The sequence below is a fragment of the Lolium rigidum genome, chromosome 1 (assembly GCF_022539505.1).
Source record: "Lolium rigidum isolate FL_2022 chromosome 1, APGP_CSIRO_Lrig_0.1, whole genome shotgun sequence".
Classification (NCBI taxonomy): Eukaryota; Viridiplantae; Streptophyta; class Magnoliopsida; order Poales; family Poaceae; genus Lolium; species Lolium rigidum.
In genome coordinates, this window is record NC_061508.1 from 137,956,508 (window position 1) to 137,976,300 (window position 19,793).

General features: G+C 46.2%; 4 protein-coding genes and 1 non-coding gene across 5 annotated transcripts; 3 read left to right on the top strand and 2 right to left on the bottom strand.

Moving 5' to 3' along the window:
• Nucleotides 1-3,771: 3,771 nt before the first annotated feature.
• On the top strand, nt 3,772-7,010 carry LOC124682437 (F-box protein At5g52880-like). Its single transcript, XM_047217120.1, has 6 exons — nt 3,772-4,019; nt 5,262-5,413; nt 5,795-5,882; nt 5,967-6,169; nt 6,264-6,415; nt 6,663-7,010. Exons 1-6 carry the CDS (start codon nt 3,787-3,789, stop codon nt 6,780-6,782), a joined length of 948 nt encoding a protein of 315 aa, XP_047073076.1. The 5' UTR covers nt 3,772-3,786; the 3' UTR covers nt 6,783-7,010.
• A 558-nt stretch (nt 7,011-7,568) lies between these two features.
• Nucleotides 7,569-9,835, bottom strand: LOC124682439 (reticulon-like protein B1). Its single transcript, XM_047217121.1, has 5 exons — nt 9,596-9,835; nt 8,915-9,095; nt 8,348-8,489; nt 8,177-8,246; nt 7,569-8,086 (listed from the first exon to the last, which is right to left on the bottom strand). Exons 1-5 carry the CDS (start codon nt 9,771-9,773, stop codon nt 7,920-7,922), a joined length of 738 nt encoding a protein of 245 aa, XP_047073077.1. The 5' UTR covers nt 9,774-9,835; the 3' UTR covers nt 7,569-7,919.
• A 3,835-nt stretch (nt 9,836-13,670) lies between these two features.
• On the top strand, nt 13,671-13,742 carry TRNAD-GUC. The gene has a single exon. It is a non-coding gene; the product is annotated as a tRNA-Asp (tRNA).
• A 535-nt stretch (nt 13,743-14,277) lies between these two features.
• Nucleotides 14,278-14,877, top strand: LOC124682440 (RING-H2 finger protein ATL67-like). The gene has a single exon (XM_047217122.1). It carries the CDS (start codon nt 14,287-14,289, stop codon nt 14,875-14,877), a length of 591 nt encoding a protein of 196 aa, XP_047073078.1. The 5' UTR covers nt 14,278-14,286.
• A 3,895-nt stretch (nt 14,878-18,772) lies between these two features.
• Nucleotides 18,773-19,575, bottom strand: LOC124682441. Its single transcript, XM_047217123.1, has one exon. The coding sequence runs from the start codon at nt 19,573-19,575 to the stop codon at nt 18,817-18,819; it is 759 nt and encodes a 252-aa protein (XP_047073079.1). The 3' UTR covers nt 18,773-18,816.
• Nucleotides 19,576-19,793: the final 218 nt, after the last annotated feature.

Genomic DNA, 19,793 nt, shown 5'->3' on the forward strand with positions numbered 1-19,793 from the left:
AGGCAGGGGCGGCGGCCCCGGGGACGCGGTGGTGGCGGGGTTTGGGCGGCTAGCTTCTCCTCGGCGCGGAGGTCGCGCGGTGGCCGCTGGTTTTCGCTGCGGAGGGCCACCGTGGGTGGCAGGTCTGGCACCTGCAGGCCCGTGGCGGAGTTGTGCCACGGCGCAAGGACGGCGGCGCGGCGGCGCCGCATCTGGTGGGCGAGGCGCCGGTTTCGGCGTCACGCAGACGGCGGTTGGTTGGAGAGAGGTGCTGGCCTATCGTGCGTGGAGACCGGAGCGGCGGCTCCGGGATTCAAGGTGGTGCTGCTGGCATGCTCCTGGCTGTGTGGGCGGCAGGGCATGCTTCCTTGGGCGTGGGCGGAGTCCCTCTTGCCGGTGGCTCGCGCTCGTTTGTAGTCTGGAGGTGCTGGTTGTGGGTCTCCAGACGAAAGTCTTGCCCGACTTGGTCGGTGCCGGCAACGGCGGCGCTCGTGGGCGTCGTTCTTCCTCCTTGGAGGCGTTGTTGTGGAGTCTCGACACCCCTCACCCACCATTCCGGGGTGAAAACTCAAATCCGGCCTGTCGGATTGGATGACGGCGGCGTTTTTTGGACGTCGTGACCTCCCTGGAGGCGTCATTTTTCGGATGGTTGGGAGACTCGTTGAGTTGCTTGGCCTACTGGTTGGGTCGACGTCCTTGGGTTCCGTCGGTGCGCGAGTGCCGCTGGCTTGCTTCTCGCGACCTGCCTCTCCCCATGAAGCTGGTTTGGCCTAGCCGTTTCCTTCGGCTCTGACTTCCTCTCCAGGGACGTGGACCGGGCAGCCGCGGTGCTCGCCATTGCCGTCGTGCTGGTGTCTTCCGGTGGCTCTCCATACCTAGTTCGGCTAGGTTGTGTGGCCATGTGTGGTTTTCGCCGGTTTTTCCTGAAAAACTGCGCCGTGTTGGTTTTTCTTGTCTGGTTTTCCTCATAAACCGGACACGTCGGTGTCGTGTTTGTTTCGGTTTTCGGCCAGTTTTCCTTATAAACTGGTCATTTCCCTCTTCTTAATGAAAAGGCAGAGCTCCTGCCGGTTGCTCCACAAAAAAAAAACCATCTTACAGTGGATTTTTTTTTTTGAACGGCACAAGGCGTAGTTGTCTGTAAAAGTTTTTTCGCTGGTAGATGTGTGTTCCCAGTGGCAAATATAGTTTCTCCATGCGGATCTCATACTGGAGGAAAAATACGATGTGGAAGGTGGCCGACAAGCCCGAACACGGTACTGCCGCGGTACATTAAGGGAGGAATTTAGCGTTGCATCTTACAACGTAAAAAGTCGGGTCAAAACTAGAGATGGTCAAGCACGTCCCAATGACTTTTCAACGTCTCGCCGACAAGTGCAACCCACCTCTGCCAAACCGTGCAATGTCTTATGGGTTCTTTGCATAAACGAGACCCAGATAGTTGGCCGCACTTGTTCTGAAACATATAAACAAACCGTAAACCCCACTTCCCAGCGTTGTTTCCTATATAATATATGGAACACTTAGTCCCCACTCCCCACCTCGTACGCCGTTGCGCCCACCGTTAGCTACTCCCACTAGGCAAGATAAACCCTAGATCAAACCATCTTTTGAATGAAAAAATAGATTTCTCACCAAATCTCATCTCTTCTACTAACCACCCTCTCCACTCTAGTCATGGAAAGGAGATGATGAGCAAGTTAAAGATCTAAGGGTTTTCGATGTCAGGTAATATATCCTGATGTGGTGCAGCCTATGCGTCGCATTCATCAACATCCATTCCCGATTCTAAGGTATGGTCTTAAACTCTTCTACTAATCATGTTGAATCTTTTTTTTTCATCTCCACCACCCCATTCCCCATTCGAATCGATCTACTGTACTTTTTCGATCCAACTATGCGTGGACAAATGGTGGGCATCGGGACCACTGTCAACGTAAGGCGGGCGGAGGATGAAGGGCATGTCCCCGCCGCCTTCGTAGTACCTTGCGCGAACGATTCCGGCGATGTCTCACTCGTCTTCGCGTAGGATGGCGGCCATGACGCCGCCGGCACAGCACCTTGCATCATGGAAGCCAGAATAGAGAGGCACCTTGCGTCGTGTCGCAATACTAGTCTAAGGCTGGTGCCAACGCGGGCGCTAGGAGGGGCTCTACCGCCTGCGACGGGGCGAGAGGGAGGCGAGAGCGGGGCGAGACGGTAGCGTCGGGCGGTGGCGCGGGCGCCCGGCGTTAGGGCGCGGTACCGCCCGCCTATAGCCCGCGTTGGAGGCGAGAGCGGGGCGAGAGGGAGGCGATAGCGGTGCTAGTGGGGGCGGTAGGGAGGCGGTAGGGAGGAGAGAGAAGTGAGAGCTGACACTATAGCCCGTGCACTGGCACCGTGGGGTGAGAGTGAGGTGAGAGTGGGGTGAGAGTGAGGAAAAAGCTGACGTGACGAGGCTATAGTGAGGTGATGCATTGGCACCAGCCTAAGTAATAACTAAAAAAAGTGTACAAATTTTTTTGTGACAAACATACTGAGCTTTATTGATCAATCAAGATGTTCCATCTATTTGGGCCTAGTCATCACTTCCCACGACACACATGCAACTATCCTCTTCCCTTGCTTACTCCGCCACCAAGATTATTTGATTATTGAATTGGTGTGCTCACGTAGCCCTTTTGGTAGTTTGAAACATACCACATAGAAAAGGGGGGATTGCATGTACCACTGATTTAATGAGAGCATCCATCCCTTGACCTTGCTCCATACTCGAGATCCTTCCAATATTTAAAAGTGACATACTTTGAGCTCCCCACCTTCATGGGCATACCAAGATAGCGATCACTAAGCGACTCCTTGTTGTTCTGCTACATGTGTGCATCCTTTCCTGAAGAACACAAAAAGAATAGTTGTTAATTCTTTTACTCAAAGTGTGACAATAGGACTTCGACAATAGGAGTTCAACAAGTTTGATACCGCCACTGCACTACCATTACTACCCTTAGGAAACAACAGCCATCCGCAAATAACATGTAATTAACCACCAGAATTGATGGAGCCACCCTAATACCTCCAAAGTGAGATGATTAATTTAATTTTAAGAGATATCTATAAAATACTCTTTGCTATCAACAAAAATAGATACGGTGAGATATGATATTTTTGTCTGATTCCCCTTGCAGTTTTAATTTGATCTAACTTGATTCTTCTGAAAAGAACTGAGAAAGAAACTAATTTGACCATGCCCATCATTACTTTGATTCACCGTCGATCAAAACCTAGCTTATCCATTATGGATTCCAAATAGCTCCACTAAACCCGATCATAGGCCTTGATCATGTCCAACAGTAATATGCAACTTTGAAGGACTTTATTAATTTAAAGTCGGACAATATGTGCCTTTTATCTAAAAAATGGCTATTCATCTTTGCTCTACTCATTTTCATAAAGTGTAGACGTTGTATGCACAAATTATATTATCAGTAATTAATCACTTAAGAAATGATGTCAAGATCTAAAAAAATAGGAAAATTTACCACAGAACACCGTTATTTTTTGACGCTTGCTGAAACACACCGCTAACCTAAAGTCAAAATCATATGTGCCTAACCACACGCGTCATCGCCCGTTCGTCTATGATGTGGATCTACAGGCGAAAAAAAGAGACCGAACTTTTCGTGCGCGATACCCAAAACGGGCATACCGCCCAGCTGCAGCGAGGCGGAGACGGGAGGCCGGTGGTCGTCACTGTTCAGGCGGCCGGGACGGCCAGCGCGCCGGTGACGTGGCGGATTCACAGGCAACGGCCCCGTGCTCTCAGCGGCGATGCCGGTGCGGAGGCGGGCGCCACAGCGGTTGGTGGCGCGGCGACAAGAGACGGCGGTGGTGAAGAGGTACACGGAGATGGGGATAGCGGCCGCGCTGTCGCGGCCGTGGGACTACCCGACGGCGTGCTGCGAGCTGGCCGAGCTCCTGCGCCACGGATACGCGGACCTCCCCAAGGCCGCCCAGGCCCTCGTCGCCGGCGACGTACTAATCGCGTTTCGCCTCCTCCCTGAGTAAGTTCCTCTTCTCGCACCCCCAGATGTGCACAATTCCGTCGAATTTCGTGCGCTCTTCCCTCGCGGATCCGCCGGTGCGATTGACGGCGGATTATCGCGTGGAGAAATTGGGATTTGCTCCCTTGAATATGCCCTGATGATTCCGTTCCAATTGTGGAACTCTGCATGCTAATTCGATGTTGTCCTCCTCTCTGGAGCTATTTATTATGCGCGTAAATTTCGGCAATCGCTCTGATATTAACTTTGTGCGGCTATCCTCTTAACTAGTATATTCTGGAGATATTAGACTTTTCAATTATGTGCGAACATTCGAACAGCTCTGTAATTAACTGTAGGTGGAATTTTCTATGCGGGCAATGTCTTATCATGAGCAAGTTATAGCTGGAAATTTATAGAGCTCGGGTAACTAATGAACCCACAGTGATATGAAAAATAAAGGTAGTGTTGATGCTTGATAATCTGTGTTTGTAGGCAACATTAGTGTTGATACTTGATAATCTATGTTTGTAGGCAGCATTAGTGTTGATACTTGACAGTTTATGTTTTGTAGACAACATTGCACTGGCTTTTTAATTCGTCTGGTGCATAATGGACTATTGATTCTAATCAAAGTTTGTCCAAGGGAATAGACATGCGTGCATAATGGACTATTGATTCTAATCAAAGTTTGTCCAAGGGAATAGACATGCCCAACTGTCTTGGAATTAATATGTATAGAACGGAAACCCAAAACGCAAATGGGCCATGAGAAGGGGGAAGGTGGCTTAATAACTAAAATTGACTCAAGTTGTCTTCTCGATTTTATTTGTGCTGTTCAAAAACGATTATTGGTGTCATTGTAGTTTGGATTATGTTCAGTTGGTAATAATGTCACTCTTCATCCATGTTTAGTTTTGTAATTTGGAACTATCTTATTATTCATGAGTTCTCTTTGTCATGGTCATAATCTTATCTATGGTATGTGATCAGCGTATTGTAAGTTGCATATATTTTTTATTTTACAATAAAGATTACAGTCATCTATGGTATGCGATCAGTGTGTTATATAGTTGCATATACGTTTTCATTGTACAATAAAGATTACAGTCATCTTTGTCATTAAATTATGCATGGAATTGAGGTGGAAGTCTCACATTGAACTTTATTCTATGACTCCATTGCCCATTTATTGTTACTAGCATGGTGTGTTTAGTTTCGACTTGACTTTATCCTTCCGTAATGACACGCTGTTTCCCATAGTGTGCAGACAGGATATGCATTAGCGGCAGCCAATGGTCTCCTCCAAGCTGTAGAAGTTTCCCTACCAAAGCAAAAGAAGTCACAAGCTGTTTCAGAGTTCAAATGCTCTGTTATTGCACATAAAAGGCGTGCTAGAGTTCAAGAGGAGCCAGGTATGTTAGGTTCCTTCTCAGATGTGCAAATGCATTAATGTCTCCCTGCTTAGTAAAATTGCAAGTAGAAACCAGCAGCAGAGGACCATAGATAAATGTAGGGAACTACTGCGCTGGCTACTTATTTTATCTGGTGCTGAAATACTGCAATGAAAATGTCATCCCTGCCTACTGTGTGCTTCACTCGACTATTATGTTCGAATATTTTTCGAGGATGATATAATTCACAAGTATAAACTCCAGCTTAAGTTAAAGCTGATCATTGTCCTCATATTATATGCATCTTAAGCTGCAGCTTCCTGTCAATATTTAGCAGGATGCGCTTACAAATTTTTATTAATAACTAGTCATCGTGATGTTTATGTTGAACCTCATAAACAGGTCCTCCACACATACCACATGATGTGCTTGTTCATATCTTCAGTTTTCTGGACATGCGTTCTCTGGTAGCAGCTGGTCTCGTTTGCTGGTATTCTTTTCTTCTCTCCTGTACATATACTATTTCCAAACATTCGCTAGTTCTTGTCATTGACACTTTCTTATTTCCTAGAAGGTCATGGAATTCATCGGCAAACGACAATGAACTGTGGAAAATGAACTACTCCCTTTTCTTTAGCATATCCGATGTGAGTTCCGGCAGCATGCCTATATCCAGTGTACATAACAGTCATGGTCTTGTTGTGCAGACTAGCGCCGATCCAGTATTTCATGATCCCAATTTGATCTGGAAAGAGGTTTTCCACAAGAAGCATGCAGGTGATTCTCTCTTATGCTAGTATTCTCGATGTAATTTGCACTCACGATTTTATAATGGTCCCCTCTAAACATGGCTGAATTATTGTTACTACAGAATATATAAACTGGAGTTCTGCATCAAATAGAGCAATATGTAGACAATGTCGTTCAATTCTTTGGCTGAGCAGCTTGACATGCGCCGCTCCACACCATTGTCTCAAGAATGGAAAGGATGAAGTAAAAGTAGTGCCTCTATTACCCTATGCAGTAAGTGCTTCTACCTTTTATGGTCAATACTTTGTTTTTGTGGTGGGTTTAAGTTTGCACATAAATGGTTCATAGATTTTATTTTCAGTTTACCATTAAACATTGCGTTAGAAACTTATTGACTGTAATAGCCATTTTCTGACTGATCAATTGAGTGATTGTTACTTTTATACCATTTTGCTCTGCTCTTTCATCTGATATTCTGGTGTAACATTTAATCATCTGATTTCACTCTTTCATGGGCCAGGTTGCTTGTTACATATTGAATGCTCATGATCGGCCATCTTCATCATCCGATTGTGATGATAAAGATAGTGATTCTGAAGATAATGTGCCCAGACGGTTTTGGAATTCTCATGTTGAGTGAGTTGGCATGTAAATGTGGCATAGCTTTTCTGTATACCATTTGAATTTCTGGTGGTTTCTTAAGTTGTATGCTTAGACGCACTGTTGTAATTCACTACTAGTAGGAGAAGACTCAACGAAAACTTGGACCTTTTGCTACAATACTGTTGTCAATAGAACAATTGCAGCAAGAGCGATTGTTGATAGAGACAATAATTCTGAAGATATACTACGGCCACAGCTTCCCACACCAAAAGCATGATCAAACCCCAAAATAGCCGCTCAGTCTTCCACTCAATGCTTTGTTTGCTTTGTTTCCACTCAATGCTTTGTTTGCACGCGTATTCCAAGACGAACTTTGACCATAAAAATTGAGCAACACAATCTTGATTATATTATATGTAATTAGTATCGTTGGATTCGTATTAAAAAGTACTTTCTAATGATGGTAATTTTATACAAACAATCTTTATATATTTGAAGTAATTCTTGGTCAAACAAAAAGCACGTAAAACGAGGACGCCTTATTCCTTGAATCGGAGGTAGTATTTGTCTCCACCAAGCAACGTGCACAGATCATTTTGAAGTGCTCTTCACATCTTTGAGTAAGTTTTGGACTGCGATGTAGATGAAAACATAAAGGTTAACATCTTTGAGTAAGTTTTGGACTGCAATTCAGATGAAAACGTAAATGTTCTGCGCTGTTGTAAGTATTGTAATACAGAGCAACTGCATGTTGAACTGAGAAAATTAAACCAGCAGCTTTGGCACAGACATGACATGTCAAGCCAAACACAAAAGCAACGAATGATTTAAACCCCAGGGGTGACATGCATATCTAGCACCAAAGAACCACATTATAGCAAGTCTCCTCATACCACTAACATGAGTCCCACTGATAGTAGCATTCTAACACCGCCAAGTTGCAATTGATGATGCTACCTTAAACCACTCCCAAGATAGGTTCTAGACCAAAGGTGGCATAACATAAGTTCGTAGAAGTAGGCACGTCACGACTAGTCGACTACTGACCGTGCCAGGATTTGACCAAACAGGTATCCACTATCAACTACAGATATGGAATCACAACCATCCTTGAAAACCGACGAGTAGTGATCAGCAGAGAAGATAAATCTGCGCAGATACTCTCTCCACCGCTCTAATGCTTCTTGTCTTTCGACGGACCCTTGGGAATCTTAGACAGGCACTTCTCATCGAAGATGGCGTAGTACTTCTTCAGTTCGACCATGGCCTTCTCTCCAAAAGCGTCGATCTTGTCCTCGTACTTCTCGTACAGAACCGGCACAGTGTAGAGCACCATGAAGACTGCAAGCAAGAAAGCGATAATGAGTAAACAATGCTAGGCACAGTTATTGCACATCTGCAAGTTTAGGGTGTAGTAGCGAAGCACATTACCTATGTAGAACAAGGTCAGGAAATTGCAGCAGCTTCCAAGAGCCGAGAGAATCCACAGACCTGCAATCACCTGAGAGCAAAGAGACAACATAGCAAGTGCTTCGGTCACATAACAAAGCCACAAACAGCGAAGGCTAAAGAGAACGAAGTCATGCAACCAATTAAACGTACAATCAGGAATTTCTTTAGGTCACGGCCTTGACCGATCGCCCTCAAGCTAGCGAAGCCCCTGTTGATCTCATATCTCAGCGAGCGGGCAACATTGACAGCCAGGTCCTCCGTGATCTTCACCTCGGGAATGTTAGGAGGGGCCCTGAAAATAAATGCAAGCAGTGACTTACAACCACAATCAACCTGTGTACAATCTACAGATATCTAGAACTTGGAACAAGTTAATTCCAGGCAAAAGAGGATCATTTGCTCAGCGTAATTACACATAAGCCAAACCAATATTCAGGTTCAGCTAATGAGGCATTGTCACATTACTATATTGATCTTAGTGTGAACTGCAACAGAAGTTGAATGCAAGCAGTGATTTGAAACCTGTATACCATTTATAGATATCTAAAACTAGGAACAAGTTAATTCAAGGCAACAAAAAAAGAGGATCATCTGCTCAGTGTAAATACACATAAGCCAAACAGATATTCAGGTTGGAGTAATGAGGCGTTATCATATTATTATACTATATCTAGTACCAGTGCAAGTAACAGGTGAAGTTAAAAGAAGCTCACTCACTTGTTGATGAACGCAGATGCGTTTGACCAGAGGAAGAGTGTGCCGAGGGTGAGGATGAGGCAGTGGCAGAAGAGGGTGAGGAGGTGGTACTCCAGGACCTCGAACAGCAGCCAGATGGAGGTGGCGCCCGCGAGCACCCCGCCGGAGATCTTCTTGTTCCTCCACAGGAAGAGATCGGCAGCTGCAAAGCATAGAACCATAAGCACACACATCAGAGCAAAGGCCCGAATGAAGGGGGTATCTAGCAAACAAACAAAGAATCTCTCCAAGGTTTAAGCGCAGAAGCGTAGAGGCGTTGCAGCTCAAACCCGAGAGAACCCCACAATCGCTTCGACCCAACCTAGGAACGGAGGCTACAAGACATGAACAAATCGAAGCAATCTGACAGTGTAGTATCCCCATCCTGGCCTCCTACAATGCCGCTGAAATTTGAATCGAGGGAAACATCGCAGATCGGGACGTTTGGTGTGCGCTAATGAGGGAACTGTTTCCGATCGAGAGGGAACTAAAGCAAGCTCGCCAACGGACGAGCAGTTTCACGTTCAGACAAGCCGAGCAAAACCCCGATGCGGCCGGGCCGGATCTACAGATTCCACACCACACAGGCACGAAAACCCCATCGGGGCAAAACAGGAAGTAAACAGTAAACGGCAAGGTCCCGGTGAGGTGCGGACTACTCACGCTTGCCGCCGCCGAGGACGGAGTGGACGGGCTTCTCGCGGCCGAAGAGGCGGTAGATCTTGGCCTTGACTGCGGCCGCGGCGGACTTGCCCTCGCCGTCGGAGTCGGAGGAGGAGGAGGACCCGTGGAACTTCTCGGAGATCTTGTCCATCACCGACTCCTCCTTGTGCTCCGCCATGGCTGTCTTCTCTCTCTCCTCTCTCTTGGCTTGCTCGAGTCGAGCGCTTCTGTTCAGCAACGCCTTTTCTGCCGTCGCCGCTCCCCTTTCCCGTGGTTCGGGGCCGCGTGTTCTGTCCCGCGTGGACGTATGCCGTGCGTGGCCCCACCTGTAAGCGAGCGTGGGGAGGTGCGGGGTGGGTGCACGGGATGTTTACTGCCGCTGGGCAACGGCCGTGACAGGGAGGTTGTCATTCTTGTCGTGGGCCCGTACGCGGTGATGGATGGGGATGGGTGGAGATCGCGAGGTTGGCCAGCCGTCGCCGTGCCGACGCGTGGCGGGCCCGTGGCATCCGTCGGTCTAGGACGGGGTTGGAAGTTTCTGGAAGAGCGTCGGCTCCGTTCCAGGTTTGGAGTACGAGGCCTTTGGTCATGTTTTGAAAATTTTCCACAGAGATTTTTCTCGGAGATTTCGGATAGCTCATCATAGCTCACCTTCGTGAGTAGCACGCCAAGGTTTCGTGGGGAGACGGTTGCTTCACATGTGAATGACAACTTGGGTACACGAAGACGCTTTTCCTTTTCTTTTTTTTACTTTTCATGTTTTGGAAAACTAGAGATGTTCTTTCCGTTCTAAAAAAAGATGTCTCATATTTATTTTACGCTTGGAAGCACAAGCTTGCGATCATCATCAGACTTGTTTTACTCTATAGCTTTTGTCAAGGCACAACACACCATGCATAAACTGTCGTAAAACAAGAACTCAATTTGTTAGGGTTTTTAGCCGATGCGTCAACTTTTTTTGAACTTTGAACATGGATAATTTAATTTGACAATAGTGCTTGGTTCAAAAGCAGCATAGTCTAGAAGAAGTAGCGACAAATCTTACACAAATGTATGGATGAAATGAGCCAAATCAAGCAACACCGTTGTCGTTGCTAGCCGAAACACCAAGCACTATGGCCGTCACCCACCAAGCATCGACACCGCGAGCCGAAACACCTCTTGCCACAGCATGAACTCTTCTTTTCTAGTCTCCAAATACTTGCGTGGACACGAGGTGACTCGGTTTGTTATGAAAATTTCGAGAAGAGAAGACAGTCATGAGAACATCAACCAAATCTTCACTATGTTGTAGCACAACCAAAGGATCTTGGCCAATTCCGCCCAGTTAGCATCTGCAACGTAATCTATAAAATTGCTTCGAAGGTGTTAGCGGATAGGCTCAAAATCATACTACCGAAGATCATTTTGAAGGAGCATTCCGCTTTCATACATTTGTGTAAGATTGAGTAGAATGGGGCTATCTACAAGCAATTATGCTCCTTGTGGGATTTCATAACCGATGGGTACATACATTTATGAGAATGGTAACATCAGTCTCTTTCTCGATTCTTTTCAATGGTACACCATTAGAGGAATTCCGTCCATCTTGAGGGATTCATCAAGGCGATCTAATCTCCCCTATTTGTTCTTGATAGCAGTAGATGGCCCTTCAAGCCTCCTAAAACAAATCCGTCAATCATCACATCTTGACAGTATACAAGTGGCGCCCACAACCAGCCGACACAGATAAATATTGTGCAACATCATGTCAACAAGTGAATCTGGATAAGTCATCCGTCTTCTTTAGCAAAGGATGCGTAGAAGCCACACGACAAGCTATCAAGAGTACTCTTCAGGTGCCAAATGGAACACTATATGAGAAGTATCTCGGAATGCCTTCGGATGTAGGCCGCTCCCTTAATGCATGGCGCCAAAGTATCTCAAAGACATAGTTTAGAAAAGAATTCAAGGCTCGCTATTACATTAATTGCTATCGGTAGGAGCAAAGGAAGTGCACATAAAGTCGGTGGCCCATGCTATTCCGACTTTCTTTGTCACATTTCATGCTACCGAGGGGTTTATGTCTACACATTAATTCGTTGATTCGAAACTTCTAGTGGGGTTGCATTGATGGCAAACGGAGAACATGTTTGGTTTCTTGGGAAGTCATGTGCTCAACGAAATCTTCTGGAGGATTGGGTTTCCGTGATGTATTGAACTTTTCAACTTAGGCTTGCTAGCTAAATAGGCATGGTGTATTCTACAAAACCCAAGCACTCTCTATGCAAAGATACTCAAGGCTATCTATTTTCCATCGATCTATATTCTTGAAGCACAAGTTGGATCACACCCTTCGTAGGTTTGGCATTCTTTGATAGAAAGAAGAGACGTTATCATGTAGGGTTTAATTCGAAGAATCAGAACATGAGAGACTACACATGCTTGGAACATAATTAGATTCAGCGTGATCACATGCTGCCCTACTGGTTGTAAGAAGATTAATCCTCCAGTTCAGGCCAATGATTGTTTTTATCAACAACGGATCGGCTTCTTGGAACATACCAACTCTTGATGAATATTTGTTTCCCGATGGATGTTGAGAAAACATATGGCATCCTATCGAGATTACGGTATCACGATGATGATGGGTTTGGCATTATGAGCGATCGGGCATTCTTTTAATGCGATATGTATATTGTAGGAATGGCAGTGATCTTATGGGTGGTCTAGTATGCCAGACGGAAACCGATCCAAAAGAGTGAGCAACAAAGTCCTCTATCTACCTTCTTTTTGTTAGAAGATTTTTGGTGACCTAGCCTTGGCTTTGACGTCGGGTCTCCAAGTTATCGTAAGAGAACTCTGAATATACCGCTGAAGAAGGTAGTTAACGGTAAAGAGGTAGCGTCGAGAAAATACATCTAGAGATAACTTATCATGCACCGTCAAAGGAATATTGCTGGGATTTTTCGGTGAAGTACTATTGCTGGGTAACTACAATAAAAAAATTACTTTTGAAGTTAAAGATTTGCATCGAAGAAACACCGCTGAAAAATCACCATTTGTGCACTATGAGTAATTACCATCAAATAATTACAATTCAAGTTAAAGGTTATTGTAACATGTGTGTATTGTTCATGGGACACTGTTTATGCGCATTTGAACGGTGCGCCGGAGGGATGAGAGATCGAATAATTACGGTTGAGGATGAATCTGTAAGTAGGTTCTACCTTTTGTCTCATACTTAATACTCCCTCTATCTATAAATAGATGTTCGGAGTTTGTTTAAATCTGATTGTATTTAAACATCTAGTAGCATCTACATACATCGAGATTTATATAAATTTTAGATGTCTATTTAAAGGTAGAGACAGTATAATACATGAACTGTTTGCAAAAAAAATAAGCCTCGCCTCTCCCACCTCTCCCCATTCTTGTAATCTCACACAGAAACACCTATCCTTGAGTGAATTGTTGGACCGTGTTGACACAGCAAAACACTAGGACTTATCTTCCGCGTAACACAGTACATAAACAGACAATCATAAATATGTACATATACTTACCTATATAACCATACGTATGTACACCCTAACCTTAAAAACACATTCGAAAGACTGAATTCAGGAAACTAATCTGACAGGTCTTTAGATTGACGAAATCATCACATACGCCTTGCTAAAAATATTCCACCTTCATAAATTACCGAGTTGTTAAAACTAGAATTCGTAACTCTGATAGGCTAAGGTCCTAACTCTCCAAATATAAGTTTGTTCTCGCACGAGGATATTTTTCACCAAGCAGTGAAGTGAACCGGTCCACCATACTTTCACGCATGTACAGGGGAGTTGCTCCATTTTGGGAATTTCTTATTTTGTTCACGCAAAGTAGCTGAGCAAATATGGCACATATGAGCTCGGAAGCAGGCTGTGGAATTGAGGGTTCTCCTCTCTTTGGAATGTTCAGACTTCAGAAGCACTCTTAACGGAGTATTCCTCTGTTGTTGTCATTCTCTTTTGCTTGGTTTGTGTAATTTTGTTGCCAGTCTATTCCGGTGTCACGTGGTATACGAGCAGGCCAAAGGAAGCGCATCAAAGTCGTTGTAGTATAGTGGTAAGTATTCCCGCCTGTCACGCGGGTGACCCGGGTTCGATCCCCGGCAACGGCGTTTTTGTTTTTGTCGTTACCGCTTGTCTAAACTCTTTGCTTGACCCCTCATTACGCCATTCCCGTACTGTCCCCATTGTACCGGGCTCGCAGGCCTAGCGTCAACACGGACACGCAATCGTACAAAGCTAGCACCATTTCCCCTGACCTCTCTATAGCCCAACAGCAGCGCGGCCCACACACCACCCGCAAATTCTTGCGACGCCGGCCCACCTCCCGCCGCTCCACAGTCCCATCCCCGAACATCCTCACGCGTCTCCGCCCAATTCACACTCCCGCAGCGGCGGACACACACACCGAGAAGAGAACAGCGACGAGCAGAGGAGAGGCGAGACGAGCACGGCAGCAGCGGCAGCGCGTCCGTCCGTCCTGTCGCAGCGCCATTAACTCCTCCTTCCTCTTCCCCGGCAATTAATGCCGCCAACCACCCCTCCCCAAAACCTAGACCCACGACTAATACCCCAACAATCTTCCCCTTCTACCCTCCCCTCCCTTCCCCACCGCGCCATGCCATTCCGCCCCACCGCCCACTCCCCGCCGCCGCAATGTCCCTCGCCGACTCCCTCTCCAACCTCGGCCTCGGCGCCGCCATCGCCATCGCGCTCGCCTTCCTCGTCCTCCTCGCCGCGCTCCTCCTCGCCTCCCACTTCTGCCTCCGCCGCCGCCACCACCACCCCAACCCCGCCCACAACCACCACCACCACCCCGCATCCTCCGCCTCCAGCTCGGGCCACATCTCCATCACAGTCCCGCGCTTCCTCTTCGTCGCCGAGGACGACTCCCCGGGCTCCTCCTCCCGCGCCGGCGCCGCCCCCGTCGGCCTCGACCCCGCCGTGATCGCCTCCTACCCCAAGGCGCCCTTCTCCCGCGCCGCCTCTAACGCCGACGCCTCCAACGAGACCGCCTGCCCCATCTGCCTCTGCGAGTACCGCGACGGCGAGATGCAGCGGGCAATGCCCGACTGCCGCCACCGCTTCCACCTCATGTGCCTCGACGCCTGGCTGCGCCGCAGCGCATCCTGCCCCGTCTGCCGCTCCTCGCCCATCCCCACGCCCGTCTCCACCCCGCTCGCCACCCCGCTATCAGAGCTCGTACCGCTCTCGCAGTACGCCGCGGACCGACGCCGACACAGGTGACCGACGCAGATTCATTCGTCTGCACCATCTCGCCCCCTATTTTATTTATTCGTCTCTAGCACCGAAGCATTGGATCACTGGAAAAATGCCTATCTGCTGCTGATGCTGCTTCTCAACAATGCGTTCGGTTCGATTATTTAGTTGGTCAGGAGAGGTTTGGCTAGTCTCAAGTGTTAGTAAGTAGGATCGTCCAATTGTTCAGCTAGGAGAAAGTTTTGCTCAGTATGGTAGCACTAGTTCGTTGGACCAAGGCAGACATTCAGTGTATATACATTGTTCCTTCCTTCTTCTAATCTAATACTATATATATCAACTGATGTTAGCTGTGGTCATAGAGTACATGTTTCTGATCCATCAGTCTCTCAACAGCTATTATATGAATGACAAATTGCATTCTCTATTACTTCTATGCTGGTGTTTACACTGCTTTGCTAACTAAAAACATAAATGAAAAACCTGGTGTCACTTGAGAAACATACTGACTCGGCATTGTAAGAGTGCTCTTGCTATTAATACAAGGTAAGCCGCGTTAAATACAACTCCTATTGTCGTTATTCGACGTATTATTGGGAGACACAACTGATTCCTTGATGATTGATAATTCGGGGCATTGATTTCTTCAGTTAGTTTTGTTGTCGGCATCCTAGATCAAGTTATTTGCTTGAAATGCATACATTACTTTGCTCTCTACGCAGCGATCTTCTCAGCAGCATGCGTGATATAAACTATTAACGGAAGTAACTAGTTGCTACATTAATTTTAGTAGATAATTTTGATGTGCAGCTGTATATTATATGTTACTCCCTAACTTTCTATATCCATTGAATTTCTACCAACTCTACATGTTTTCTGTTTGCATCATACCTATATAAACCCGTGATGGTGCTAGTTACCTTGTATTCTGAAATGTTACCCTGATTGGTTCAAGTGCTCTGAATTCTCCGGTCATTAGATTTCTATCTTAACCGTGCTCATGTTTTGTGCTAGTGAAATTGTCTTCTCTGTTTACCAAGATATTGATTTCTATCTGGGAGTATCTGGTTCATCAGTCTTTGAACCACTGAATTTGGTAGGAGCTCGGGTCCTGCCGTGTCTAGGGTGTAGATTGTAGGGAAAGGAGGGAGGCTGACGCGGCCGAGGAAGAGGGCGGCGGCGACAGGGAGCCGTGGCGGCAGCCAAGGCGGCGCGGCGGCTAGGGTTTGGAGAGACCGACTCCTTTGGGAGTCGGCAATAATAATCTGATTATTGCTTAATCCTTCACGTACGGTTTACAACTAGTATTTATGAGCTGAAAATAGATAAAATAAATGGGCTAAGCCCCTAATTGGGCCCATGGTTGGGCCCCCTCCTGGAATATGACAGGCCGGTCATAACAGAATTCCAGTTATATGAATGGTTAGAAACTGCATTCTCTATCATTTTTATGTTGGTGTTTACCTTGCTCTGGTAACAAAAAGCATGAAGAAAAAAACATGTGTTTAAAAAGACCTGATTTGGTAACTAAACACACCTGTTGTCACTTGAGAAACATACTGATTCGGCATTTGTAATAGAGCTCTTACTATTAAGAGAAGGTAAGCCTTGTTAAATACAACTCATGTTGTCGTTATTCGAGGTATTATTGGGGCTAAGAGACAGGTCAGCTGATTCCTGGATGATTGACTCTTAATTCAGAGCATTGATTTCTTCACTCTAAATCAATTATTGTTGTTGTCGGCATCCTAAATCAACTTCAGTTATTCACTTAAAATGCATAGTTTGCCTACTTTAAGCTGTGAATTTTCAACGGGTTTGTTCGTTATTTAAACTTTCAAGAGAATGAACTAGTGCTACATTAATTCGAGATGATTTTGATGTGCAGCTGTATATCTCTAAGTTTCCATCGACAGTATGTCCATTCAATTTCTAGCGGCTTTATATGTTTTCAGTTTGCCTGATGCCGATACGAACTTGTGATGGTATTCATCAGCTTGTCTTCTGAAATGTTACCTTGATTGGTTCAAGTGCCCTCAACTCTCTGGCTGTTAGATTTCGATCTTAACCTGCCCATGTTTTGTGCTAGTGAACTTGCCTTCTCTTGTTACCAAGATATTGATTTGCAGTTCTGCACTGCTGTTTTCTTTGAACTAAACTAAGTTTCAACTGTGAATAACTGATATCGTTACCTGACATCCATGCTAGCATATCTTTTATTGGTATCTCATGGAAGTTGCATGTAGAAGGTATGGTTTGAATAGAAGGGTGTGATCTGCTACAGTTTGATTGCGGGTTACAGATTTGAACAACTACCTATGGATAACCCAAAATACTGCAGTTCTTGGTAGACAGAACAGCTGGCTTTGGAGTATGTCCATTCAATTCCAAGCAAATGTACTTATTTTCGGTTTGCGCGTAACTTGTAATGTTGTTATTTAGCTTGGATTCTGAAATGTTGCCTTATTGGTTCAGTTGGTCTCAGTTCTCACTGTCTGTGGATTCCTACCTTAGCCATCTTACGTTTTTTTGTTAGTGAACTTGCCTTCTCTGTGTACCAAGATTTTTATCTGCACTGCTGTTTTCCTTAACTAAACCAAGTTTCAACCATGCATAATGATTGATAACTGTTTTTTAATGTATCAAGGGAAGTTAATGTATAGAAGGGAAGTCATTTGTGTATTATTCGAATAGAAAGTTGTGGTCTGCCACAGTTTGATTGCATATTTGAACAACCACCTAACCAATAACGACAAAAAAAAAAAACTTCAGTTCCACTGGACAGGGCAACTGGAGTTCGAGTCATTTCCTTCTATGTATTTCTCTTCTACAACTATGCACCTCATGATGACACTGTAATCTTTCCTCTCTTTCTTTGGACATGAGTTATAAGTTATTTCTATTATTTCTCACTTGTTACTGCTTTATTTGTATTTGAGTTAGACAACTACTAGCATATTTTTGATGCCATATGAAGTTGATTCTCCCAAGTCGATTAAAATGTGTGGTAGAACAACAACAACATCCTCTTCACTGATTATTTTGTGTTATAGGCGGGTTTTGGCAGGAAGGAATGGTCTGTGTTCTACTTATCTACTCATCCTTGATTTAACAATGAATACCTCGTCACTGATTGCTTTCTGTGTTTCGGTAATATTATTGTACTTCATTGTACCGGCACCGAAGCTTCCTCTGACAGTGATTGCTAGTAAGACTGAATTGGTTATTATTAATATAAGTGTGTCACCTATGGTTATAGGCTTATAGCGTTGAAGTTTGAAATGTTAGTTCTGAATATTATGGGACCCACGTAGAAACCTATTTGGACGAATCAATAATAAGTAAATTGATAGCCTACTTTTGCCACGCCATGTGTTTCATGCTTTGATTCAGTTTCCCCATCATATTTCATAGTCGTCTTTGACCTCATATTATATTTGTGAACATCTTGAAATTTTTTCATAGCAAGTTGCTTCATTTGATCTTTTTTTTTCTGGGTGAATTGGATTGACCATTGTCGTTATTTATTGAATCAATTGGATCAACGGTACTTCGGTACTTCCGTAGCGTCTTTGATTTGTTCTGTTATCCCTGAGTCTAGCTTCAAATTTCTGCAAATTGGCGTAATGTTGGTAATCAATCTTGTGTGAACTGGATATGTATCAACTGCCAATCAATCATGAGCATGGAGAATCAGAGCATTGCAGAGTTGTTGCTTGGTTTTTTTTTCTGAATTGCTTGTTCTTTTCTCAATTTTTATATGGATTGCAGAGTTGTTGCCGTCCAGCGCCTTGAGCCAATTTCCATGCAGCATGAGTAACAACCATGAGCATGGAGAATCAGCACATACATATAACATGACTATAATCTTGATATAGAAGAAAAAAAGGCGATAGAAACTAAATACAGAGTTGAAGTAACATCCTGAAAGCCATCACGCAAAATCGCAAAGACACTCTAGACAGCTCACAGCTTCACACGCGCAACACAACTCACGCCCTGCGCGCCGGTGGGCGTCCCTGACGTATTGAAAATGCCGCCAACCGCCACACTGATGGAGCAGTTCATCCTCATCTCGAGGTCCTTCTTGTAGATCCCCAGCGCCTTCACGGTGCCATTCATCTCCGTGTAGGTGGTCAGGTTGTACACCTCGCCGAGCACCAGGCCGGTGATGTTGAACATCCGCGCCATCCGGTCACCGAGGATGTCCAGCGTCACGTTCATGCGCACCGTCCTGCGGGCGCCGACGCGGCCGGCGGGCACGTACACCACGCTGATGGTCCGCCCCAGGTAGCTAACCTCCGTCGCGCTGGGGGAGAACCTGACCGACGCGATGTTGGGGTTCTTGATCGAGACGTCGGCGGTTAAGGTGGCGTTGGTGGCGACCGGGTCGAAGAGCCCGGTGCCGGCGCCGGAGCTGATGGCGGTGAGGGACACGCTGTTCATGGTGATGCGCGGGTCCTTCACCTTGAACGCGGTGAGCGCGAGGATGAGGATGATGAGGCCGACGATGACGACGGTCAGGACGCAGCAGCCGCCGCAGCAGAGGAGGCACCGCCGGCGCTTCCGGAGGTACTGCACGGAGCGCCACCCCTTGGCCGTCTGCTCCGCCTCATCCACGTCGCCGGCCGCCGGGTAGATGGACGGGGACCAGATGGCCAGTGGCCTCGTCGGCTCGTTCTTGTCCTCCGCCGCCGCTCTGCTGCTTGACGCGGCAGCTGCCATCGAGGGAGAGGGAGAGCTGCCCGGCCGGGGTACTTTGTTCGGCACGGCCGGGATTCTTGGTCTTATAACTGCGGCTCCGGCGAGTCAATGTCTGCGCAACGCAGCCGCGTGTCGCTTTGTGCCGCGGTCGACACGCTTGACTTTTTCGGCGGCAACTCATCCGGCAAAAAACGATTCTCGTCGATCCCCGGTATGACCCGACGAGTGATATCGTGGTC

Excerpts from the sequence above, each read along its gene's own strand:
- LOC124682437 (XM_047217120.1), top strand. The coding sequence starts at position 3,787 with ATGCCGGTGCGGAGGCGGGCGCCACAGCGGTTGGTGGCGCGGCGACAA. Across the intron at positions 4,020-5,261 it reads GCGTTTCGCCTCCTCCCTGA|TGTGCAGACAGGATATGCAT; the intron begins GTAAGTTCCTCT and ends TGTTTCCCATAG. Across the intron at positions 6,170-6,263 it reads TTTCCACAAGAAGCATGCAG|AATATATAAACTGGAGTTCT; the intron begins GTGATTCTCTCT and ends TTGTTACTACAG.
- LOC124682441 (XM_047217123.1), bottom strand. The coding sequence starts at position 19,575 with ATGGCAGCTGCCGCGTCAAGCAGCAGAGCGGCGGCGGAGGACAAGAAC.
- LOC124682439 (XM_047217121.1), bottom strand. The coding sequence starts at position 9,773 with ATGGCGGAGCACAAGGAGGAGTCGGTGATGGACAAGATCTCCGAGAAG. Across the intron at positions 9,096-9,595 it reads CGTCCTCGGCGGCGGCAAGC|CTGCCGATCTCTTCCTGTGG; the intron begins GTGAGTAGTCCG and ends TATGCTTTGCAG. Across the intron at positions 8,247-8,347 it reads ACCTAAAGAAATTCCTGATT|GTGATTGCAGGTCTGTGGAT; the intron begins GTACGTTTAATT and ends CTTTGCTCTCAG.
- LOC124682440 (XM_047217122.1), top strand. The coding sequence starts at position 14,287 with ATGTCCCTCGCCGACTCCCTCTCCAACCTCGGCCTCGGCGCCGCCATC.